At 33.6% G+C, this 27,346-nt stretch overlaps 1 protein-coding gene across 10 annotated transcripts in view; it reads right to left on the minus strand.

Annotated features, from left to right (window-relative positions):
• The window catches only part of RELCH (RAB11 binding and LisH domain, coiled-coil and HEAT repeat containing), a 110,497-nt gene that overhangs the window by 25,815 nt on the left and 57,336 nt on the right, over positions 1–27,346 (minus strand). For 7 of the 10 annotated variants that reach the window (XR_005353414.1, XM_038525868.1, XM_038525870.1 and 4 more), the window contains 10 exons: positions 22,174–22,314; positions 21,565–21,729; positions 19,590–19,737; positions 15,072–15,228; positions 14,213–14,336; positions 12,307–12,355; positions 10,133–10,212; positions 6,149–6,255; positions 5,101–5,200; positions 161–243 (listed from right to left, as the gene is read on the minus strand). Coding sequence is in view for 9 of the 10 variants with exons in the window: in XM_038525868.1 (XP_038381796.1) it covers positions 161–243; positions 5,101–5,200; positions 6,149–6,255; positions 10,133–10,212; positions 12,307–12,355; positions 14,213–14,336; positions 15,072–15,228; positions 19,590–19,737; positions 21,565–21,729; positions 22,174–22,314 (1,154 nt within the window). In the remaining variant the exon portion in view is untranslated. The remainder of the gene's footprint in view (positions 1–160; positions 244–5,100; positions 5,201–6,148; positions 6,256–10,132; positions 10,213–12,306; positions 12,356–14,212; positions 14,337–15,071; positions 15,229–19,589; positions 19,738–21,564; positions 21,730–22,173; positions 22,315–27,346) is intronic. The other 3 variants (XM_038525867.1, XM_038525865.1, XM_038525871.1) reach the window with 1 other exon arrangement.

A 27,346-nucleotide genomic window follows, 5' to 3' on the forward strand; every position in this document is an offset into this window, starting at 1 on the left:
TGAACAGTATGATGAAGTTTAAAATCAAGTGAACATAATCCAATATTGTTATTTTAAAGAGATAAATATATTCTTTAAAGAATTTAAAAGCTGATGGTTATTTCTTGACAGGCACATTTTGAAAGGGATGCTGAATGTAAAAGGCAGGGATGACACTTACATTTCAGGGTCACTGGAGAGAGTAATGAGAGCAGGAACAACCCTCTGAGCTACCAGAGTTTCATTCACCCCCTTCACCAACAGCTGATTGGTCAACACAGGGGGGATTCACAGGTGATGCATGGAAAAAGCAAACACAGTGCCACGGGAAGAAGGAAGGAACAACCAAGAGAAAGAGAGAAAACGCAAAACCAAAATTAGAAGCTAAGCAAATACTGCTACTAGAGTGCTTTATAAAGGCAGAGAACGCTTAGCAGGGAAATAAAGCTTAAATAGCCTAGCAGTCTATGAAAAGAGTTTGTAACCAATTCATTAGCAGTTTGTACTTTTGGTCAAAGTCTCCATGCAATTTCTGTGTTCAATGAAATGCAATTTAAAAGAAAGCTTTTCTTTCTTTCTTTCTTTCTTTCTTTCTTTCTTTCTTTCTTTCTTTCTTTCTTTCTTTCTTTCTTTCTTCTTTCTTTCTAAAAATATATATATATGTATATATTTTTTTCTGGGTTGTATGGTTAAATTTATTGAAGTACATCTCGAGTCATTTTATTATGACCAAGAAGGTACAAACTGGACTGTTTTTAAACCAAATTCAAATGGCTAGCAGCTACCACTAAACTGCTTCTGATTGTTCTATTGCAAGACAACTTAAAAATCCAGGACAATTCCCAACCTTTTACATCACAGAGCTTTCTCTTTTGAAGTACAGAGACATAATGCAGCCTAAATGGAAAGTATTACATGTGGGAATTAGACCTGGGTTCAGACTCTAGCTCTCCACTTATTAGCCACGTGGCCTTAGATGTATCGCATAATCTCTTGAAACTCAGTTTTCTCATCTGAACGTGGTGATAGTAATCTATCTTAAAGGATCGTTGTGCTACTACCACACATAATATACCTAAATACTGTGTCTGACAAAGATTAGGTATTCAAGAAATGTGAATTTAATTATTATGAATGCTCCACGGATTTAAGATTTAGGAGATATTTCAAAGAAGAAATTATTAATTAAAAAATTGTTTTGGCTGGTCCAAGTAGTTAACATTTACAGTTTGTTGTTTTGCATTTCTCTAAAAGCTGAAATGAATGAGAAAACAAATACGATAAGCACAGACCTATTTCTATAATCCAATGATAAAATAATTCATTTAGCAACCAACCCTAAATCTAGAAGAGGCCAATACTGAGCAGTATCCATTTTGTTTTTAAAAGGGCAAGAACTTAATCCTACATTCTGAATTTCAGAATTTAAAAACAGATTAATCCTATATGCTAATCAATCTGTTCACCTTGCAATGGATCTAGGCCTCACAGAAGATGGAAGATACCGTGGAATTTTTAATAACAAAAAACACAACCCTATGTGTGTGTTAACACTTTTCTTCCCACATATTTATCATATCAGGGACAGCAGAGCTCACCTTATGTGGGATTCTTAGTTTGACAATAAGATGTCATATAATGTTATATGATAACATTATAGATGTCAAGCAGAAAGAAAGGGGAAAGAAGTTCAAGTACTGTTAAATAAAACTTTCTTCTCTGTACTGCTTTATAAATAAGATAGCTTAGATCTAAATCAGTAAAGTGTATCTCAAAGTGCCTGTTACCTTATGCAGCCAAAAAGCATTTAAGAAGAAAAAGAAGGGATAATATAGGGGACAAGTTAATTTTTCACTGCTCTGCATTAAAAAAAAAATTTTTTTTTAAAGATTTTATTTATTTATTAGAGACATGGAGAGAGGCAGAGACACAGGCAGAGGGAGAAGGGGAGCCTGATATGGGACTTGATCCTGGGACTCTGGGATCATGCCCTGAGCCAAAGGCAGAGACGCTCAACTGCTGAGCCACCCAGGCATCCCTGCTCTGCATTTTTTAAAAAAAGATTTTATTTATTTATTCATGTGAGAGAGACACAGAGAGAGAGAGAGAGCGAGAGAAAGAGAGAGAGGTAGAGACACAGGGCAGAGGGAGAAGCTGGCTCCACACAGGGAGCCCGATGCGGGACTCGATCCTGGGACTCCAGGATCACGCCCTGGGCTGAAGACAGGCGCCTAACCGCTGACCAACCCAGGGATCCCCCCTGCTCTGCATTTTTAAGTGTAATTTCTTTATTAAGTTGGAAAGCCAAAAAGCAAAATTTAAGAGCTACTGATAATTATACAGTTTACATAAAATGTATCATTTGTTAAAACTAGTGAACTAAGTACAATTATTACCAATATTTTAACAGAAAGAAACGAAGCCTTGGGGAAGTTAAGTAATTTGTCTGGGGTTTTGGAGGCAATAGGCAGAGTTAGAAAACAGACTCAGTCACATCCCTTTCAGAGCCCTAGCCATCTTTGAGTTGGCTACTGTTACATGCTTAGCATCTTTATGAGGATTCATTACATGAAGTTTTTTTCTGTACGTTCTGGGAAATCCATTATGTTATATGATAAAGTTTCCTTAAAATCAATTTAAATAACAATTTGCTACTTCTAAAAGTAACATACTGCCTCTTACTTAATTAGAATGATATGATTGACTGGGTTTCCCCTTTTTGTCCTGCTTTCTGAAAACTTAGAGCTACATTTAGCATTCATTTTTATTAAATATCTCTTATTATGCTCCTGTTATGTTCCATTTCTCAGTTACTTCTCAACAGTTTCTGGTCTCACATTAAAAATTTTCTTTTATTATAAATGGCCTGCTTTCTATGTTTTTATTTTGAATTAATTCACTGCGGGTGGGGGGAAGCAGGCATAATTTTATGTTATAGAATATTAGTATAAAAAAACCTTAAAAAACATTCTTATTCTTTTAGTATCATCTGTTCAAAATGAGGATCATTGACAAAAAGGTAACTTTATTGTTTTTTAAGATTTATTTTACAGAGTGAGAATGAGCAGGGCGAGAGACAAAGGGAGAACGTGAGTGAGTATCCTCAAGCCGACAGCCACTGAGACTGGAGCCCGATATGGGGGTCATCACAGGGGTCGATCCCAGAACCCTGAGATCATGACCTGAGCTGCAATCAACTGACAAGAGACACCCAGGTGCCTCCAAAAGTAACTTTAATTTTTTCTACTAATGACTTTTACTGGTATGATCACTGAAAATTTTTTATCATAAATGAGTTTGAAAAAATACAGAAACAAATCCATCTCTCAAATTGGACTCAGAAGTTCATAATCAACCTGAAAGAACACTGAAAACTGCTAGAGCATAGGCAAAGTTTCCAACTCAGCACTGACTGCAAATATAGAAACCAAAACCAGACAAATGCCACATATGAGAAATAACCCCCCCAAAATAAAAATATTTCATTTTATTTATTTAAATTATTTTCAGTTATATGGTATGCTTTTCCAGTGCATACATAATTTGAAAAAAAAAAGTTTAAGAGAAAGAAGTAGCTTTTAAGCTCTTAGAATAAAATCCTATGAAAAGAATATATTAAAGACATAGTTTTTTACATAAAGGTATACTTTTTTCTTTCATGGATGACTCTTTTTCAGCATACTGAATAATGAAAAATTATTTATACTCACAAGGAACTTTTACTACAGAAGGAAACTGAATTGTTAATTTGGCATTCACCTTGACAAAGAACACCTGATTACAGTTTTTTTAAAATCAAATAGATATAATAACTGAGGAAGTAACATGGTCAGAGGATGCTCAACCTCCTGGTAAGACTGAAATTTTCTTTTGATTTCACAAATGCATGTTATATATTTAGAAGTTCTGGAAGATAAACATTTTAAAAGTACCAGTGTGCCCTGTTCTTCAAATGGCAATTTATCTTAAATTACGGAAAAATTCTGAAGTTCAGGAAAAATTATCCAAAGCACTGAATTATCCAATTCCTTTTATGTAAATAGATACTTTAAGGTATTTTAAGAATCACATGCATATCAGGGATAATTTTAGCTTGGATAAATATATGTTTCCTAAACTATATATTATTTTGTGAAATAACAGCATGATATAAAAAAGAGTAAGTGATGATAGTTAACATTTATTTAGTTCTTATTATGTGCCAGACACGGTTTTAAGAATTTTACAAGTATTAATTCATTTCGTATTAACAAACATCCTTTGAGATGGATACTTATTATCACCTTCATTGTGTAGATGAGGAAACCAAGGCACAGAGAAGTTTGAATTTGCCGCTAAGTGGCAGAGACAGACACTGAACCCAGGCAGTCAGGCTCTATGGCAAGGTTAAACAGCAACAAGAAACACTCTACATCAATTTTAGCCTTCATATACAAGTTCCAGAAATTGAAATTAATCAATAACAGATGAATACATAAATTAAGAATAAAGTAGGCTATGGAATCATTTCCTCTATGATGGATATTTTGATTTTCAAAAGACAGGCATTTCAATTTCACACTTAACTTGGGTAGGTGGCAATTTAAGAAAATCTAGTTAAACTAAATTTTCTCTCTTACTGTCTGTGGGCAGTTAATGTATAGAAATGTTATTCTAGATATGATATGTGAGGAAATAATCAAATAGAACTAATCAAAAAGTATTTCCATATTTCCAATAATTAATTTTTTAATGTTGTTCATGAATCCAACCATAATTTACAACTTTAGATATATCTTATATTGTTTTAGTTTATTTTAGTAGCCATTTTATCTCAATAAATAGAAAAGTATAGTCAGAAAGATTTATATAGGATGGAAATTAAAATAAGACTTAAAAGAAAATTTGAGAAATAGACTAATAGAATGACATCCAAGGAACCAATAAGGCTAGAAAACATTCTTAAATATATCAAAGCTAAATTTCTGCCCCATCACACAGTACACAACTAGATATTGTTTATTGGCATAAAATATACATCAACGTAACAGTATGCAAAGACTTTTTAAGGAAACATTCCCTTCTCCTTCTTCTAAACACAATCATTATAATCTTTACTGAGATAAGCATTTGTTTACATACCTCAAACATTCTAGCAGCAGTACATCTCACAAGTGCTGAAGTATGGACAACACCATACCATAAAACAGTTAACAATAACTCATGGTAGGCTGGATTTGCACTGAAAGAAAAAACTCAGTGTTAAAAGTGAGAGCCACAGTGCCTTACTGGTGTACTGAAGAATACTACATTTATAAGTAATGTTAATGATAAAAATATTGGCAAAACATATGAAATTCTCTGTATAGGTTTAATAGGTTACATCCAAGATTCTTTAAAAAAGGAAGCCACCTTATAAAGGTACAAACTTTTAGCATATTCGAGAATTATATTTTTAGGCTCTATAAACTACAATTATGACAGAAATTTCAACTCTTGAATAGTATAAAAAGTAAAATAAAAAAAAAAAGAAAAAATTTACCTAGGAGGAAAAAAAGAACATTGGACTAACAGTTAGATGGGTAAGTTACATCCTCTGTGGGGCTTAATTTCTACATCTACAAAAACTGGGGAAGCACTATGTGTCCTACTTATGCCATATATTTATTGTAGGATCAAATCAGATCAACTCAAATCATCTATATGGAAAGATAAGTTGGCTGTGAAGCCTATCCAAACACAAGATTATATTAAGTGCAGAAGTCCATTTTCAGTAAAGACAGAAATAAAACAATAGCAGCTAAACGATGTGATTATAAGCAGGATTAGGCAAATCAAATGGGACAGAAAAAGGAGCTTAATGAACTGGCTCTCACTTTGGGCTCCTTCTTCAGTTTTGGAAAACTAAATTTTCTTCAAATCTAAACTTTATTTCTCTAACTGCTTCAAATAAAATACGTCTGTACTCTTTCTCCCACTCTTTTATTGCAACGTGTTGATTACAAAGTATTAAGAATGTACAAATAAGCAAAATCAAAATCCAAACTCAAAACAAACAAAAATCTTAGGCCTTAAACCAAAAGATTTGGTGTGTATGCCAATATTTTTAGATTCAAACTATGTATTCTATAAATCCAATTTTAAACTCTATATGAATAATAAAAAAAAAACTATAAGCTATTATTTTTACCCCAGTTCCACAAAAGAAGCCTTCAAGCTATCAAGAGGAGCGTGAGATAATGAAAGCAGGGTCATTACATCTTCTAAGAATCCAACTAACAGTTTTCGGTCTTCTTCCTACAGAGGATAAAGACTGATAATAAATTTCTAAGAAATTAAGTAGAACTCAAATAATAATTTCCTACCTGTAGTTAGAAAATTTTACCAAACACAGGGAAATATCCAGTCTTAGAAGCATTTTAATTAAAGATATTTATTAAGCATATCTATGACCACAATGGTATGAGGACAAAGACTACCTTGATTCATAGATTTAGACGTACTGTCCAATATGGTAGCCACTCACTACATGTGGTTATTTATATTTAAATTTAGATTAAAAATTAAGTACAATGAAAGATTCAGTTCCTTAGTAGCACTAGTTACAATTCAAGTGCCTAATTAATAGCCACATGTGGCTAGTGGTTTCTTTATTGAACAGCTCAGAAATAGATTATATCTGCTATTGCAGAAAATTTTATTAGACAGTCCTGCTTTATTTTTTTTTTTTTAATTTTTTTTATTTTATTTATGATAGTCACAGAGAGAGAGAGAGAGAGAGGCGCAGAGACACAGGCAGAGGGAGAAGCAGGCTCCATGCACCGGGAGCCCGACGTGGGATTCGATCCCGGGTCTCCAGGATCGAGCCCTGGGCCAAAGGCAGGCGCCAAACCGCTGCGCCACCCAGGGATCCCTAGACAGTCCTGCTTTAGAACATAAAAAGGTATATTCTTTATTAAAACTTATCCTTACCAAATTTAGTTCTCATTAATTTTGATACTAAATACTTAAATTCAAATTAGTAAAAATTATCTCCCTAAGAGAAAATCTGTTTTCAAAAAATTATCTTTGCAATGTCTTAGTGGTCAGAAGCTACATGCTTGTTGAAATGTACACTACTGTGTGCCTTAAAGAAATAGCCACATCCTGGACTTAAAAATTAATCTATATTTTCAAACTTTAATAAACCATTATTTTCATAATCAGAAAACACTTTTTTCTTGTATCATATTCTATCTAGAATATATTAATAAAAGAAACTTTATTTATTTTTTAAAATATTTTGTTTCTTTATTTGAGAGAGAGAGAGAGAGAGTGAGAGCAAGAGGGAAAGAGAGAACAAGGAGGGGGAGGGGCAGAGGGAGAGACTCCCTCACAACACAGGGCTCTGTCCCAGGACCCTGAGATCATAACCTGAGCTGAAGGCAGAGGCTCAACTGACTGAGCCACCCCAGGCGCCCCAAAGAAATTTTACTATAGAAACTTGTGAAGAAAATGTCAATTAAATTAGAAACATTAAAAAAAAAAAAAACAAACCCCGTATGTTAAATTAACCTGAATCTATAAAGGAAGGGAAACTGACATTCTATCACAAAACAAATGTATAAATAAATTAGAGGAAAGTTTTCTGTTATTAGGGATGTATTAGGTCAACAATAAATAGCTTCTGAATATTAATAAATAGGTCTATGAAGAATACTGGATTGCCACCTACCATTTTTTTTAAAATATATAATCAGATTCATTTAGAAGGAATACAGGATTGACAAAAGTAATAATCAGCATGAACAATGAGAGCAGTTTTAGAACATGATTGTACTTACTGTAAAGCTTATTAGGACACTGACACACTAGCATCAGAGCAACGATGGAAGAGATTTTACTCAATTTTAGTTGCCTAATATATCAAAAACAAAGTATACAAAGAATTGGAAAACAAATAGTAAACCTGACAAACCTAAAGTGTGAGATAAGAGCTAGGAAATATTTTTTTAAATGAGTAGAGATTCTTCTAACTTGAAATTTTAGTATAATCCTATTTCTCATTTTTGGAACCTCAAGACAAAAAATAGTTTTTGTTTACTAAAGCAAACAGGGTAGTGATTTGCTCTAAGAGAAAATTTTGTTTAGTAAGAAAAAAATTCTTTTAAAGATTTTATTTATTTATTTGAGAGAGAGAGAGAGAGAGCGAGCGAGCATGAACATGCATGAACGGTGGGGAGGGACAGAGAGAGAGGGAGGAGCAGAATCCCTGCTGAGCAGGGAGCCCAATGCAGGGCTCGATCGCAAGACCCTGAGATCATGATCTGAGCCAAAGGCAGATGCTTAACAGACTGAGCCACCCAGGTACTCTGTTTAGTAAGAAAAACATTAACTGCTGGTAATGTGCTTCCTAAAATAAGTAACTCTGGAAGTCTATGAAAGCTACCTCAATTCACATTTTGTAACTAGTTGAGAAGTTCTTATTTCTTTAGATATTGGAACTTCACACAGTGACTCACAGACTTTTTCATTTATTTGACAAATCTGAGGGCTTTGCATAAGGTAAATCTTGTATTTGGTACTTTATGATGTTTTAAAATACTATTTATTGTCAAAATCAACATACTAACCAAACTTCCAGAGGTTAAAGAGAGAAAAAAACTGATCTGACACTATGCTAGTACAGCTTTCAAAATTAAAGAGAGCGGAAAATGGTACACATACTATTGTGTCTGGCAATATGCTGAGATTTAATCTCCATGAATTGAAGAACAACAATACAATCTATTAAGGCTACATGACTTAAAATATCTTACACACAGGGATATTCTGTGAATATTCATATTCTGAGGCAGTCTTTAAAACTAGTGTAGAAATGTTTAAAGGAAAATTGTGCTACTTTCACAGAATTAGAACTTCTCTTACAAGGTATGTGTTACTGTAGGAGTAGATCTTAAAATTGTACGACGACTCAAATCTACTTTGGAAGAAGAGTGCAGTAAGTAAGATTTGTTATACTTTGAATTCAAAGGGCAAAAGAAACCTTAGGTAGTAATAGGGAAAAACTCAGGAAAAAAGGTTTTCCTCTTTCATTCTTACACTCTAATTTCTATTTACTTATTTAAAAGTAATCTCTACATCCAATGTGGGGCTTGAACTCATGATCCTTAGATCAAGAGTCACATGCTCTACTGACTGAATCAGCTGGTACCTGTCACATTCGAATTTCTAAAAATGCTTTATCAGGAACCCATACTTTTTCACCTAACTGGTGGGAGTGCCTCTTACTTAAAAATGCTTGGTATACCTTAATATAATATCATGTATTATTTCCTTAAAATAAAGTAGAGTGTGGTAGTCTGTTATACTGGTGAACCCCAATGAACCATACCTCCTAGTTCACACTCTTGTTTAGTTCCCATCTCTTGAATTTGGGCTGGGCTTGTAATTTGCTATAACCAAGAGAAGACAAGAGATGTGCTAATTTCAGGCCTAAGCCCTAGCTGAGCAGATACTTTCTTGCACTCTTAGGAGCCCTGAGCCACCATGTATTAAGTCTGGCTCTGCTGCTCCAGGGGTCCTGTGGAGAGAGAGAAGCCCGAAGACTACACGGAGATGGAAGCTCAGTCACCCTAGCTGACCCTCCTTCCAACCAAAAAGTTGAATGCAACAACATGAATGACCACCAGCAAGGCCACAAAAGAGAGGCTAAGCTGAGCAAAGCCCATGAGCAAATAAAAGGGTTATAATAAGCCATTATGTTTTTGGGTAATTTATTATGCAATAACAATTAAGAAAAATAAAGTATTATTAAAAGGAACTTTGCTAAAGATGATAAGAGTATAGTATTCTACAATGTTTTGTAATTTGCTCCACCAAATACATATGTTTTGTTTGTTGTTTACTTATAGGAAATTAGTCCTGAAACAAAATGAAACTTTACTAAGTAAGTGTAATCTAACACTTCCAACAAAATATCAGTAAGGACACCATCTATAAATGTATTTATTCAATGCAGTTTTACTTGGAGACTTAAATATATTCTCCACTATAAATTACTTATTGAATAAGACAAATACATAAATTTTATTTTCCTTTATGGGTAACATTTTCACTTGTACACAAATTAAAAAGGCATTTAGAATGATATCTAACATTTTACATTTTCTAGTAAAAGGACTTTTCCCCTTACCTGAATATAACACGTAAGGACTCCTGTTGCATAAATGGGGACAGTAGCTTTAGTGAGGACCCCATTTCCCGCTGAGGAATCTAAAATCATTAAAATAATTTGAAGTCTGAGTATATTTTAAACATAAAGTAAGTTACAATGCCAATTATATTTAAAATTCCAACAGTTACAAGGTTTACACATAAATATCATCATTACTCTGGAAAATAATTTTGATTAAAATATGTATCCAATGGTTTTTGTAAAACTACAACTTAATATTTTTATAAAGCTGTTAGCATAAACATTTTTGATAGATGGGAAAGAACTTTAATAATCAAAATGAGATGCTATACTTCCATTTCCATACTTAGAAATCAGAGCTTTCTTTCTTTTTTTTTTTTTTAATCAGAGCTTTCTTAAAGTCTCCCAAGTGCCTGTCTGTGTAAGCGGGTCTCCTTAAATTTTTACACTTTCAATTTATAGTATTCAGTAAAACGTAAAGATACTCAGATAAAAGGAGACACCTAGATATAATATTATTTAATCCACTTCTAGATATGTGATACTACCTAATTTCTAGTAGTATTCTGGTTCTAGAGACCCTCCTGCATTTATAGGGATTTTCAGCCAAATAACTTCAATTATTTCCAATGGGAAAATTCAGGCTAAAGCAGCAGAAGAGGGGAAAGCATTTAATCACAGGAGAGTATCCTGTGGCTACTATAAAATAGGAGATAGATTCACCTGTAGATGATTTCAAAAAAGCAATTCTAGAGATGACATGACATTATAGCACCAACACCTGGTCTAGCTTATTGTTCTGTAGGCACTAAGTGCTTTATATTTACTTTTATGTGCCCCCCCAAATTTTTTATTCCTTTTTTCTCTTTTTTTCCAATGGTTTCAAATTCTTTTCAGAAAGTAGTAATATAAAGAAATTTAACTAACTGCCCTGAAGGAATTATAGCAAAAAACAAAGTTCCATTTTCACATTAATTAGTCTCTGAGATTTGTTTATTCTCTTAATAAGAGTTTTTTTTTTTGGGGGGGGAAGAATGATGATATTGGTTGAGTGTGGCTATTGGTATTTGAGAGTTAAATCTCAGGTTAGGAAATAAGCTTAAATTGGATTCATAGATACAAACTATATATACAGGGATTAATAATCTGTTCCTACGTGAACAGCTAAACATTCAGAGCTAACTGAATAATTCTAACAGCTGTCAGTTTCTAAAATATGTAAGTATTCTTCACTAATTTATCATCAGAATTAATAACCAAATAGATAATACCAACTATTAGGCATTCTAAACATTAACTCTTTAAAATAAAAATTTTAGAAAGCATTTGTCAAAAAAAATCTCATGTTTCAAATTTAAAAAGATTTATGTATTCGTTTCTCTATCTCTGAGGATAGCCCAAGATGGAGTTTTCAAGATCACTCAAATCAAATCACTGAGATAGGACTGGACTCAAATAAGAATTATCTATATATCCCAAATTAACCAAGTTAAAAACAAACAAACAATCAAACAAACAAACAAAAAAAAAAAGAAAGAAAGAAAAAGAGGGAGGTCATACATTTTCCTAACATCCACACAGAAATGAGTTCTTAGGCCAATGGTGCTATAACCAGACTTTTTTTTTTTTTTTTTTTTACATTTTTTAAAATTTAAATTCAATTTGCCAACATACTTTCTTTTTTTTTTTTTTTTGGCCAACATACTTCTGAAGACAGATGAGTGAAAACTACCAACAGAGGGGCTGCCCATTCAAGAATGTAGCTTCCATTTTAAAAACATATATGTATACCTTACATTACCTTCCACTATAGCTTTAATTTCAAAAGTTTTAAATAACTAATTATAAATTAGAGGTCCTATATTTTACAATTTTCAGTATCTTGAATATACCACTCAAACCTACCAGGGTACAAATACTCAGTTTGAGAAATAGAGCCTTAGGTCGATTTGATCACAAGAAAAGTAGATATCTACAATCAAATTAACAAAAATTAATCTCACTAAAATCTCAAAAGAGATTAGATGTGACAAAATTATAAAATCAAGAAATAAATTTTCCTTTTTACTTGTACTTGCTAGTCCATTTATGCAATTTGCATATAATGAATATAGTATTTTTCCTGAGTGAAGCGATTCAATTGTTTTTAAAAGTAGTAACAATGAACTTACCAATGTTTTCTTCAGACAGTCTTAAAATCTCCTGAAACTGAGGTTTTACCTAAGCAACCCAAAGGAAAGATCCAAAAAGTTTTAGGTCCAATGGATCAATTGATGATTAAGTAAATAAAATAAACATTTTACTACCACCACCATTACTACTACTACTAATTTTATTTATTTATTTAGCTTTACTACTACTACTATTACTACTATTTGTTTTATTTATTTTGCTTAACGACCATTAGGGTGGTTAAAAATATAACAATTCCTAAGAGGCTTAGAATAAAATAAGAGTCAAGTTACTGAAAACACCTTTAGAGAAAAAACACTTTCAAAATCAGTTCAAGTCAGTAAGTATTTTCTCGAGGGCCTTTGGTTTCCTTCACTAAATTAAACTAATTTCCAAGATGATTTTCAGTGTTTGAAATTACTATCTCCTAAAACTAACTTGATGATAGATTATTTAGGTAAATATTATAGGATTAGAAAAATTTGCTTAAAAGGAATAAAAAGGAAATTCCATTCATTTAAGGTATTCAAGAAGTAACATGTTCATCATGTAATATCTATCTGCTTAGATTTTTAACTTCCTTAAAATTTAAATTCAAACATCAAATGCAGAATTTAATTATAATTTAAGTTAGAGTAAATGCTTATTTCCATTTTTTATTATTAATATTACCACAGATTTCAGGCCACTGAAGCCAACCACTTACTGCTAAGTGCTAAAGCAGACTCTTACTACGACTGCTCCTACTATTTTTTTTCTAAGATAATAGCTATTTCTTTTGGAGATGTCAAACAATTTGCTTGCCAATGTTGATACCAATAAAATCAAAGTATATTTAATAATTAGAGGCTAGTGAAAAACATAAAATGATCCTGTTTCTTCTACAGTGGCATCAAGGGCTAGTTTTTGCCCTCCTGCCGGCAGGCCAGGCATAACAACTTACATATTCAACTTAAACTGCGGTGAAGCCCCTTGTTAAAAGATTAATCTATAGAATCATATTTATAGAACAAATTCTATATTTACAGAACTTCATTTTACACATACCAAGAATAAGCCCAGACAACTTAATTACTATAAATTACAAATATAATAACATTTAATATAATATCCATTTTCTGAATTTTATCCAGTCTGCAATACCAAACTATTTTGCTTTAAATGTTTCAATAACTACAAAGTAATAGTTAATAGTAAAGAGCTGAACAAAATTCTTACCTTTTAAACACCTTGATTAGCATCTAATTGTATCAACTATATCTATGTTTTTTTACTAATTAGGTCTCTAAAGAACCGTCTTAATAACATGCTAGCAAGACAAATGGATTAAATAGGAAATTGGGATCTAAGGACATTCTAGTTTTAATATCTAAAACTATTAAATAACCTGGATGTGTGAATGTGACAAACCATAGGGTTGCTAGCAACTGAAATACGTAGCATTAATCTCAAGTGTCCACGCTAGCCAAAGAGCTGGTATCCTCACAACAAGTTTTCTGGATAAACTACTTTGGTTCCACAATTGCCTGAAGTTTTGACCAAAGTGTGCTGAAAAAACACCCGCCCCCAGAATCTGGGACAGATGGTAAAGCAGGAGAAGCATATCAGAGAACTGCAGCTGAGTTCCCTAACACCAACTATGCTAGAAATATTCAAGACATCCACAGTGAGTAGATCTCATATCCAACTCTGGATATAAATTAAGTTTAGGCTAAATCATCTGAAAACCAATAAAGATAAGAATATTAGTGACTAGAATTTTCTTTTACTATCATAATTTTCTAAGATATTAAAAGATAATTAAAGGAAGGGCTCATGCTTTTATTTACTCTGTTACAGCATTAATTAACATATTACATTTCTATATCTCTTGCACATAAGAAAACACGGAATACAAATTTTTACCTTAGTGTTTGTAAAAATTTTGCCAAATGTCCGGCAAAGGCGCCAGAAAAATCTGGAGAATTCATGGACACAGGCAGTTGAAGTAACATTAATTTTGCCAACTATTTCTATAAGTTGTGGCAACCTAAATGTGAAAGGAAAGAAAAATAGGCAGGGGATACACATAAATTACTGTTTCCTTGCCAATTTCTGAAACAATGCAAATCTAACAACTTCTCTCTTTTTTTTTTTTTTTTCTGTAAAGAAGGCTCCATGCCCAATGTGGAGCCCAACATGGGGCTTGAACTCACGACCCTGAAATTAAGACCTGAGCCGAGATCAAGAGTCAGATGCTTAAATGACTGAGCCACCCAGGCACCCATTGTTTTTTCATAGCTAGCAAAACTGCAAATCAAAGGAGTGGTTTGGAAAGGTTTTAAGTTTATATTCTACAAACGTCTTCTCTATTTATTGCTTGCCATAAAATATAATGGAACCTTAATGGTAGCATTCTAACTATGGAGTTAATGAGACACAAATCACTGGATTTGATGCTTCACATAGGAGCTTGCCTAACATGGCAACTGTTTTAGCTTCAAAATGAAAATCTGGATGTAGTTTAAAATCCATCACCACTATTAGACAACAACAAGGCAGCAGACGGGTCCTTTTGACATAATAGAGCAGCACCATCCTCACAGATAAATAGCTACCTATCTAGTGTATAAATCTCCTCTCCTATAGAATTTTACCACAGATAATGCCAACTTATGTTTTATTTTTTTATATTTTGTCCCTCAGTGCCAAGGTTAAACATAGTGAGCTATGTTCCATTTAACTTCTAGATGTGTACCAAATGAATATGGAGGCAGTAACTTACAATTGATTGACAACCCATAGTAAAGTCTCCCAGCCTGTTGTACCCTCGTGTTCCAGCTGGTAATCATAAAGTTGTAGTAGCACTGCCAATTGCTCACGACTTCCAATTATAGTAGATACATCTTGAAGAGGCGACATAGGCCGAGGGAACCTAGTCACTATAAATAAAAGAAGCAAAACAAATCATGTAAAAAATGGCAATTTGTGAAATTAGCTATTCTGTCAAAAGGAAACTGAGATTCTGCCTCCTGATATTTAATTAACTTATTATTATAAACTTCATCATTTTTATTTTTAAGTAGGCTCCATACTCAGTGTGAGAGCCCAATGTGGGGCTTGAACTCACTTGGGACTCTGAGATCAAGGTCTGAGCTGATTTTAAATGTCAGACGCTCACTCAACTGAGCCACCCAGGTGCCTCCAGCTTATTATAAACTTTAAATATAAAACTGAAATATATTAATCAAATAATTTTAAGAAAAAAATGAAAAATTCTTGTCACATATTAATGAATTTAGCAAATCTCAAAAATTAAGGTTTTATGAGACTAAATAGTTAAACAAATACTGTAATGAAGTAGTTTGCTAATGAAGAGTAAAATTTCATTTAGGTTAAATTAAAATTGGCCCAAAGATGTTAGTTAAAATACGGATTTGAATTTGATTAAAAAAAATAGAAATGACTGTAATTCCATCAGACTGTTTATAATAACAAAATAGTAAATATGATAAAATGTTTCCTTTAGGGAGTAAGAAACGAAGATTAATAGTGGAGAAAAAAATGAATCCCAGAGAAGAATAAAATAAAATACATTAAAGTTTGAGCCGAACAGATTTCTTAAGTATTTACTCTCCAATATTAAATGCTTAATTAAAAATATTCCCAAAGTTTGATAAACATTAACTTAATATAAAGTGTTAAAACTAGTGACCAGAAAGATAATGCAAAATGTACTATAAATATTATAACCAGGTTCCCATGTATATACTTAAAAAATCTGGGGGAAAACTAATGAATTTTAAAATTATGTAAATAAAACATGAAGATATAACCAGCATATTTCAAATTTGCAAACATCAATAAAACTTATGATCCTACAGATCATAATTAGATCCCAGGTTATTAAGAGAACAATTCTTGATGGCTATTAAATAATAATACATGCCAACAGCTCATTAACTGTTAGTTAGCTCCTAATTGCCTAACATCTACTATACAGAGGCTAATATCCTAAATGACACAAATAAATATGCAGAATTATCTCAAAATATTTTAATGGCCTAATGATTTACTATTAAGCTTAAGAAAACATGAAATACACATAATTTAAAAAATGCTCAATGACAAAATTAAGATGTTATTGTCTTTCTATGCTGCCCAAGACTTTAAAAAATGTATTAAGGACAGATAAGGTCATCCCTTGCTAGCCAAACTCTCCTATTTGTTATCATAATATACCAACCAACAAATAAATGAGTTTGGGTAACATGGTATTTCTCACTATCTGGGGTTTCTGCTTGAATTTTCACATATCCCAACCCATGAATCAAACAGATTTGGACTGTGAGGGATATTTGTACTTCATAAAGAAATGTATCATGTCAAAGCATACCTCATATAATTTCAAACGGGGTTATATCATACTTGTCACAATCTGCTATACTAGGATAGAATGGATGTTATTCCTTCAAAAATACTAACAAATTACTGAAAAATAATGGAATAGTTTAAAGTAAAATAGGTATGTCAAAATTAACTACAGGGAAAGTAAGTTCTAAAAAGATATAAAGGTAGGTCCAACAGAAGCAAAATAATGTCAAGAATAACTCAATTATTACAGGTAAGTAATTAGAATGGTTCAAGAGTCTTAAAATATTATTCTGTTTAACAGAATTTTTAAAAATGATTTTATTTACTTTGATAGAGAGTGCAAGCACGAGTGGGGGGGCAGAGGGAGAGGGAGAAGCAGACTCTCCACTGAGCAGGGAGCCTAGCACAGGGCTTGATCCCAGGACCCAAAACCTATGGCAGAGGCTTAATCTACTGAGGCACCTAGGTGCCCCTATTTAACAGGATTTTTAAAAAATGTGAGCATCTAATTTATAACAATATAGAAAGGTCCCCAGAATGCCATTTTAACAGGCTGGCAAAATACCAGCATTTAATGTCAACAAAATAACCGCAATTATCCAGCAAAATAACAGCTTTTATGACTCTGTAGTGTTTCCCTTTCACTAGAATGTAAGCTCTATGAAGGCAGAAAGTTGTCTATTTTATTCATGAATGATCCCATGTTTATTTATTTTTTTTAAAGATTTTATTTATTTATTCATGAGAGACACAGAGAGAGGCAGAGACACAGGCAGAAGGAGAAGCAGGCTCCCTGCGGGGAGCCTGATGTGGGATTCGATCCCAGTAGCCTGGGATCATGACCTAAGCCAAAGGCAAATATTCAACCACTGAGCCACCCAGGTGCCCCGATCCCAAGTGTTTAAAATAGTGCCTGCATAAATATTAGCTAATGCTGTAGAATAAATGGATAATAAAAATATCTGTGTGGGTTAAAAAGATTATTTTGGGCATGATGGCAGACATAATTACAAGAAAAGGTCACATAAACACTAGAACAAATATATTCAGGATGTTAAACCAGTTGTTTTTGACAATTTTCACCTACTCTCTAGCACATGCCTAGCAATAGGTAACATTTAAGAGTTACTTATTAAATACATGAGTGAATGAACAATAATAAGTGTTATGGGTTGAACTATGTATCCTCTGCATGTTGAAGTCCTAATTCCTAGAACCTCAGAATGTGACCTTATTTGGAAATAGTGTTGTTGCAGATAGAATTAGATAAGATGAAGTCATAGTGGAGTCCAGTGGGCCTCTAGTCCAATATGACTGATTTCATAAAAGGGGGAAATTTGGGGGCAGCCTGGGTGGCTCAGCTGTTTAGTGCCGCCTTCAGCCCAGGGCCTGATCTTGGAGACCCAGGATTGAGTCCCATGTCCGGCTCCCTGGATGGGGCCTGCTTCTCCCTCTGTGTCTCTGCCTCTCTGTGCGTGTGTGTGTGTGTGTGTGTGTGTGTGTTTGTGTGTGTTTCATAAATAAATAAATAAATCTTGTAAAAAGGGGGGGGGATTTGGATACAGATATAGACACACACAGAGGGAGAATGGAATGTGAAAATGAAGGCAGAGATCAGGGTGATGCATCCATAAGCCAAGGAATAACAAAGATTGCCATCAAAGCACCAGAAGCAAGGAGGGAGGCATGGAGCAGCTTTTTCCTCAGAGCCATCAGAAGGAACCAACCCTGCTGACACCCTGATCTGAAACCTCTAGCTTTTAGAACTGTAAGACAATAAATTTCAGTTTGTGGTATTCTGTTACGGCAGCCCTCACAAACCAGTATGGCAAGACAGAAAGAGAAAGAGAGGGAATTAGAAAGATAGGAAAGCCCCTAGGCAGACGAGGACCCTTAATACTTGAGGGAGTAGAACCTGAAGCAGACAGCTGTGAGTGCTTTAGGAACACTTTTCTTAAAAGTCTGAATTTTCCTTCTCCTCAATAATATTTTAAAGTGTTAAATTAACTCAACTCCATCCATTCTCAATTTTTCCAGTACAACAGACATTCAAAAGTGTACACCATTTTTATGCTGTGCTTCATGTATTCCTGGACACTGCTTCATATCCCAAAGATTAAAGGTAGCCCAAAGTTTACTTTATATGAAAACTGCAATTCTAAAAACATGAAGTGACTGCTGATTTTCTCAATGTCGTAATCCTTTTGTCTATCAAAAGCCACTGAGAAGCATGGACAATTTCATAAATCTGACGAAATTGCAAAGAGACCTCATACAGAGTAATAGCTGGTCTACAGTCATTTATCCTGGGGGTTGGGTGCAGTGGGTTACTAAGTGCCATGGATTAAAGGTCACTTACTAGTTAGGTGGACACTGAGATAAGAGAATACTGGCTTTTGCTATTAATGTCACCAATTTCTGAAATAAGACATATTCCTTCTTTGGAAGAAAAAAAAAATCTGCTGCAAATGCTTAGATTCCTGTCAAGGACATAATGGAAAAGAGTACATTTACCTTCCCCTACTGAAAATAAGATGAAACAGGTGGGGGAGAAAAAAATATAAAGAGAGTGGAAATGACAAGCTTCATAAACTGGCACTACTAACTACGCAGTGATATTTTCATTGATTCAGCTCTATTAATGAAAGAAAACTTATTTCAGCTGCTGGAAATAAGGGTTATAAGAAGGACTATAGATTAAGAATGGAAAGTACAAATATTATAAAATAATACCATGAGGCCTATTCATAAAAGATGAAGCCAGTTTACCTTAGCTGTCACACAATCTAAGACTACGAGATTCCACACGTATATCTTACTAATTATGCTGTCATATAAAGTAATTTTTAGAATTTTCAGTGAAAACCAATCTCTGGGAAGCTAAGCTACTAATATTCTACATCTTCCTTCCACCATATAAGTTTAGTACCTTCTATCTGTGGCACTTCACCATGAAGCTTGGCTTTGCTGGAGAAAGGTGCATTCCGCAGAACTAATGCAAATAGAGATGGGATCAAGGACTGCAAAGCAGAGAGATACATGTGGAGCTTGTGTTCATCCAGCCCGTGTTCTCCTTCCTGAAACATAAGGAGGTGTAAGCTAGCTTTAGTTTCCTGAAATTAGGTATTTATCATGCTCTTCCTTTCTGTGGCAATGAATAAAACATTTAAGGATCTGTATGGTAGACTCACGGCACAACGGCTAATGGAGATGTCTATCAAGCTTTTCTTAATTTCTCTAAGTACACGAAATGTGGCACTATGTAATACGGAAAACTTTATATGGGAAACTTTATATGGAAAACTTTAGAGTATCAGTCCTTTCATTTGTGTGAAACTTCTTTTATAGGACTTTTCTAAGAGGATCTCATCCTTTCTTTTATAAGTTAGGATAAAGAAATTAAAGTGAGCCACAGGAATCATTTTAAATGTTCAACTGTTAAACCAGGAGCAGCACTTACTACTTTCCTTCTCCTACTTCTGATCTCCTTTTACAGATTTGGTGGCATCTGTATTTGCCAGCACTGAAAGCACTTTAAAATAATTCAATGCACAGATGAAATGTAGGAGAAAAAACTTGAAAAGGAAACAAAAGACAGAAATAACAGAAAGAAAAAAAAGAGTAAAAGGATAAGTATGGTACACAGAAACCAAATGTTAAAGTAGAAAATAGAATTATTAGAGACAAAAGTGTTCACTTCTATTCAAATCCACCTAAGATACTACCACTATGTTATAAAATAACAGCTGAGTCAGAGATACCAGATAATGAGTTACATACTATCAAGTTCTAAATTAGTTCATCTATCAAGTTCTAAATTAGTTCATCTCTTCATGGAAGAATTACTAGCTATGCTGGATACTGCAGATATGTTTAATAGCAAAATAGAATTAACCATGTTATGAAATGGAATAAGAAAAACATAGGTATGGATAATTCTCAGGTAGAAGGACTGCAAACCTTTAAAAAAATATTTTATAAAAAATTTCCTAGGTTTTATAAAAAGGAGTACTTTGGTCTAATTATCTATAGTTTTTTTCAATACTCATTTTGAAATTTACAGGAAAAACAGCCCAATTAAAAAAATTAAATACATGTGGATACATATAAGACTGTCTACACAGTAGTTGCTATGCAAGAGCCTTCTAGATTCTTTAAAATTTGGGGGGTGGAAGGGTTGTAAGACTTTGGTATTGGTGATGGATATCTGTCATTTGACAGCTGAAAGACCCTGGGAAGGTTCCCTAAATGCTCAGTTTCCACACTGAAACCAAAATATAATTTCAAAGAGTTGTTAGAATGAAATAATATGTTTTACTTATAAGGTAGCTACTGTAATGCACATAATAGACATTAAAGAAATGTTAGTTTTTCTCCTAAACTTTGAAAGGGACTTTTAGTATTAAAATTAGATCAAGAAGTTACTTTTTTTTCCCTAACTTTTCTTCATTTCTTTTACTTGGGAAAAAAAAGTTCATTTCAAGAAGTGAGGAAATGAATGAGTACAATGAAAAAAACCACACAGTTAAAGCATTTTGACATTGGATAAGTAAGAAAGCTTTAAGTGACTAATATTTTAGTTATCTCTGTATTCCGGGAACTTAAGATATGTTACCTAAAATCTTTAAATCTTCAGAAGAGACAGGAGGAGCTAGCTTTCTGAAAAATGCACAAGTGAGTTCCACAAAGGTGCTACTTCATGCCCTTTCTTGTTTGGTTTTCGCAAAACAGAACTTCCTCAAATCTCTCTTGGTTCCAGTCCAGTAAAATCTTTAACTGGTAAATGATTAGAATGTTCAGCTAAGTGGTACTTTCTATCTTTGCTCCCCAACATTCTTTCAAGATGACTTAGTATATACACCCTTTACATTTCTATAAACCGCATACATAAAGAAAGCATTTACCCTGAGAAGTTTTTCTATCTTGTTCAGTAATGTAGGTATAAGATGAGACTGTAAATTTCCAAGTTCTGTAGTCCAGGCAGCATAGGCTGGTAAAAATACTTGATGAGTTGCACTAACTACTCTTTCTGAGGGATCACCCAAGGCTGACAGCAACAATTCAAAACCCTGCCAAAAAGAAACAGGTAAAAATTTTAAAATAATGAACTCAAACAAACAAAAAACTCAATAAAAAGCAGTAAGTATACACTGCAGTACATTTAGAAAACATTTTAAGAAAGCAAGCCATCCATAATCTTATCCTTCCCATTTCCTTTAAAGAAAATGTCATGTATCCATTGATACAGAAAACAAAACAAAAAACAAAAAGATGGTAAACATGGCATGCTTGTAAACATGACATGCCACAAAACTATGGCAGAGACTGTAGATGAATCCTAGTACTTTCTTCTGAGCTGAAAAAGTAAAACGAGGCAGATACTGCAACTGGTTAAAACTGACATAACTGCCATCTCTACTACAGATTATTGGGTAGTGAAATCACAGATTTGGAATATCAACTTATTTGGAATTTTATAATGGAGCAAATGGGGTTCACTCTGAAAAACATACCTGTTGATATTTGTCTGGATCATCAATGTATCCCATAATGATACCAAGGCTTTTGATCACAGCTTCTCTTACTAAATCTGCCTTATCTTCCATTAACATTTGTTGCAACATTGAGAGAACTAAGGAGCTACGGATTTCTTTCTGAAAATAAACAAAAGCAGTTTTTCCTATTTATTTTACACTAATAGCAGAAAAGCATAGAAAATATTAAGACAGACATCCACATATTCAAAATCCAGATTAAATATATTTGCATTTTGCTATGTTTTTTTTAAGTCTTCATTTTTCAAAGGCATAAAGCATTAGATACAGCTTGTTGGACTCTCCTCCACCCTCTTCCCCTTCCTCCACCCTCCTTCTCTAAAGGTAACATCTACCTTGAACTTAGTATTAATCGTCTCCCAGGATGTTTTTCTATCTACTAAATATGTGTAAATCATTCAAATCCTATAGCATATAGTAGCAAACATTTTTGGCAAATCAACAAAGTCAACACGCTGCTAGAAATGGACAATGACTCTTCTTTTTTTAAATTTTTAAAAAAGATTTTATTTATTTGACAGAGAGAGGAGTATAAGCAGAGGGAGTGGCAGACACAAGGAGAGGGAAAAGCAGGCTTCCTGCTGAGCGGGGAGCCCAACGCAATGTGGGACTCCATCCTAGAACCCTGGGATCATGACCTAAGATGGAGGCAGACACTTAACTGACTAAGCCATCCAGGTGCCCAGATGACTCTTCTACCAATACTCATTTAACTCAGAGAAGAATTTTCAGAGTTTTAATAACAGGAGGGATTACAAACATCATTCCAGTAATCAAAAAGATTTGTCTGGGGTAGGAGTGTGGTGGAAATATTCTAAAATCCTGGTGTTCTCATTTTTTAAAGAACAGAGGAAAAAAGTTTCAAACAGTATGATAAAATATGAGAGTAAACTTTAAAAATACTTCAAAGGGAACTGCATTGCTATTCTTAGATGCTACTCTTTAACATAATATCAACCACTGCTGATTTCACATAATTTTTTTTTTTTGGTTAAAGAATGTTTTGGCCTAATTAATGGCTGAAAGTAAAATAAAGAGCTACCATTATACAAATTCTTGCCCTTCCTTCCCTTCTCTGGACCATTTTTATAATTTGATCAATTTATAAAATTCTTCAAATCTAAACTTGTTTAGAATCATTTCACATCTAATGGTTAGAATACTAAAGACAGATGATGTGATCATTTTCATAAATTTACAGTGTGACTTTAGTATGCAGAGCAAGGTCTAACAGTTATCTTTAGATGACCTAGTTTTTGCTTTGATTTTTTAGAAACAAAAATATATATAATTTTAGCAAATTTTGGTCACATTTAGGTTGGTGAATGTGTATTTTAGTACAGCTTCACTTACTTATCCTTTAGGATAAAAGCTACCCAAAAAACTGCCTTGAAGATCTTTTTTTTTTTTTTTTAAGATTTTATTTATTTATTCATAGACACGGAGAGAGAGGCAGAGACACAGGCAGAGGGAGAAGCAGGCTCCATGCAGGGAGCCCGACGCGGGACTCGATCCCGGGTCTCCAGGATCACACCCCAGGCTGCAGGCAGTGGCAAACCGCTGCACCACCAGGGCTGCCCCACTGCCTTGAAGATCTTAAAAAGGCTTCTGGATTGGTATCAGCCTCAGCAATAAGATGGAGGTAAGTAAATTTCAGCTGGGTATTTGTTTCACATTGATCTGAGCTGAGGTCAACTGTGGCAGTTAGCTTGAGTATGCTAAAGGGAACCCACAGGACAAATCAGGAGGCATTACTCCGTTTAAGCCATGACCACACAGAGATTTTACTGTTATTAACGGCAGTGGGATATAAGGCAAGTGAAGTGAAGATCAATGGAGGAAACATTAAGTCTATTATTAATATTGCTTAACATTCTAGTATCAGGGCCAGTGTAGAACAGCTCATTTATCCTCTTTGTGCATGTGATGTTCACCTGTGTCTTGGAACAGTAAACAAAAGGATGCTCAAAACATACTCGTGTGTATCTATCTATATGACCTATCACAACAATAAGATATCAGTTTTCTCCTATAAGATAAGAAAATATTAAAAAAGATTTTATCATGTCCAGTTACTGACAAAGGTATGGGAAAACAGGAACTCCAATGTATTGATGACAGGAGCATAAATCTGTGTTATCTTGGTTGGGGCCAATTTAACACTGTCAAAAAAATGCAGATGCTTGAAGAAACACAGAATGTGGAGTTATTAACAGTATAAGAAATTAAAAAATACACAGATACTCACATAAGAACCTATTAATAGTGTTTGCTGTCAGGAATACAGAATATTATACATAGTATGATTAATTTGGGGTAAGAAAAATTCAAATATAAAAATGCAAACTGGTATATGCATAAATTTTTATCTTCTCTAAGAATTAATTAAAAACTATTAACAGTAGATAGCTATCTTTGGAGAGAATGAGTAGGTAGGTGCCAGAGAAGCAAAGTCTTCGCTTTTCATTTTATTCTTTTCTATAATGTAGGAAAATTTATTTTTAACAAAGTAAAAAAATATTATTACTGGGAGTGAAACTATGGACTAATCTTTTTCTAAAATAAAAAATATAAATTTTACATTTAAAAAAGACAACTGTTTGAGTCATGGTTTCTCACTCTTCACCAAATATGAGGTTAATAGTAAATGTAACATAAACAGCTTATGCATTATCATACAATTTCATTTTTTATATTGTTTTTAAGAATAATCTTACAAAACTGATCATTTAAGGCAGTGGCCAGCAAACTTTCTGTGAAAGGCCAGATGGTATATACTTTTGGCTTTGGGGGCTATGAGGTCTCTGTTGCAACTATTCAACTCTATTGCTATAGTGTGAAAGCAGACATGGACAATACACAAACAAATGGGTATGGTTGTGTTCCAATAAAACTTTAATTTTAAAAACAGGCTGTGGACTAGATTTGGTCTCCAGGCTATAGTTAGTTTGTCAAATACTCCTTTAAACTATGGTTGTTTAAATTAAAGTAACTATGATATCATCTAATTTCCCTGCCCCCTCTAAGCCCTGGACCTATAGGAAGATATTTAAAAGAGCATAATACGACACAACTGACAATATTAGGAAATCCAATTTTTTTTTTTCCCTTAGGAGCAGGAAGAAAATATTACCCTAAAGCGTTAGCAAGGGGAAGGTGGGGAGAACTTTGACTTGGATCTTCTTTTAAATTGAAATGTGCACTTCAAGGAACTTTTGACAACCACAGGAGATAATTTTTTTTTGTTTTAATATTTTATTCATCCATTCATGAAAGAGAGAGAGAGAGAGGCAGAGACACAGGCAGAGGGAGAAACAGGCTCCATGCAGGGAGCCTGACGCGGGACTCGATCCCGGGCCTCCAGGATCACGCCACAGGCCGAAGGCCGCACTAAACCGCTGCGCCACCTGGGCTGCCCGTACAGGAGATAATTTTATCTTAAATTGCTTTACTGTCTGTTAGCTGTTTTCCAAAGGAAAAAAAAAAAATCATCCCTGTATAGCTTCTTGGAATTATCTTGATTTTTCAGCAATTTAAGCTCTAATTTAGTCCTATGTAGAGGAATGTTACTATAGTTTTGAGTATATATGTGTGTGGGTACAGATAATTTTGTATTTTCTTTGGAGGTGGAAAAGGAAAATAATTTAAGCTGTGAAAATTCTTAAATATTCATTTTTGTAAGTTGTATAAAAGAATTTTGTTAAACCATTGTCAAAAAAATGGGGTCCTCATCTTTTCAGTGGAAGGAATTAATGAGCACTGCAAACTGGGTGGGTAGTATCTACTGACATTTATCATATGAGAAATTTAAAAATAACAATAAACTCATTTAACATTAACATATGTCATTTTAATGAAAATAACTTTTTAGAGCAAAAAAATTAGTGAGAAGAATGGTGCTTTACATTTTGGTACAAATCACTTTAATGTCTAACTTAAATGCAAACAGATAGATTCTCTCATCTGCTCTGCATTCAATTGTTATAATATATTGTTTCAGTTGAAGTTTTTAAGTCTGGCTCCACAGAGACATGTAATTGAAAAAGGAAATATTTTAATAGCCTTTTGTGATAAGAATAGATATTTAAATTCTACACTAAAACTGGACAAGTAGTGGTTTCTTAAAGGTTAGATACAATGTAGAATCTAAAATCATGATATGGTTCTTTGCTAATAAACTCTAAACTCTGCATATTAAATTCCACTGGTCTACCTTGGACTTTGTCTCTATTTCTACCCACGGGTGATTTTGAGTAGTATGCTTTGGCCATTTGGGAAACATTGTACCACAGACTTATTCAGAGGCTCTTCAATATTGACACATTTTATTATAATATCAAAAAACCACTGTTGTTAATATCACCACTGATCTCAGAAATGTGTTTGCATACTTAGAAGATGCCAAGCCCATGGTGGGAGATAAAATTTTCCCTAATTCTTGTTCTTATTCAAAAGTTCCAATTTTATCATTGGCAATAAACATCATCTACTTGTTTTTCCTTAAAGTAACAGGCTCATTTCACTCATTTTCATAAAAATGTCTGCTAAATATCCAAGTCTGAATAATCAGAGCTTGTGTGTGTTTGGTCAAGTAACATCAGTATTTCATGAAAAAGGTAGCTAGTTTAGTTGACAACTCAAGCAATTTGAAATGCTTTTTCTGAAATAGCCATTATACCTCAAGATACAGCAAAAGGGCTTGATCGAAGTATTTTCTATTTCGTCACACAAAATATTAAAAAGGGTCAAAATTTAGTAGAATTAATAATTTTATTGACTCATCAAGCTTATTTTTAAGTGAAACTGGCTTCTGAGTGCATGGGAGTGCACAATCATTATCAGTATATTTTGAGGTCATGGCCTTGATCAGTGCTAATGCACTGGCATTACTGCCCATTTTAGCTTTTGCACCAATAATGTAAATGTTAACTCAGTAAAAAATGAAAAATATTTTAATATTACGGAAATAGTTTTTACCTGTTGGATCTCTTTGAAAGGTTCTCAAGTAATCTCCCAGAGTCCTTGAACCACAAAGTTTGAGAACTGCTGGTAATTTAATATATTTATGCTCATGCAAAAGAGTTAAAATACCTATCTGTCTGCAATGGCATATTATATCAACGTGAATCTT

This window comes from Canis lupus, chromosome 1 (assembly GCF_011100685.1).
Source record: "Canis lupus familiaris isolate Mischka breed German Shepherd chromosome 1, alternate assembly UU_Cfam_GSD_1.0, whole genome shotgun sequence".
NCBI classification, from domain to species: Eukaryota; Metazoa; Chordata; class Mammalia; order Carnivora; family Canidae; genus Canis; species Canis lupus.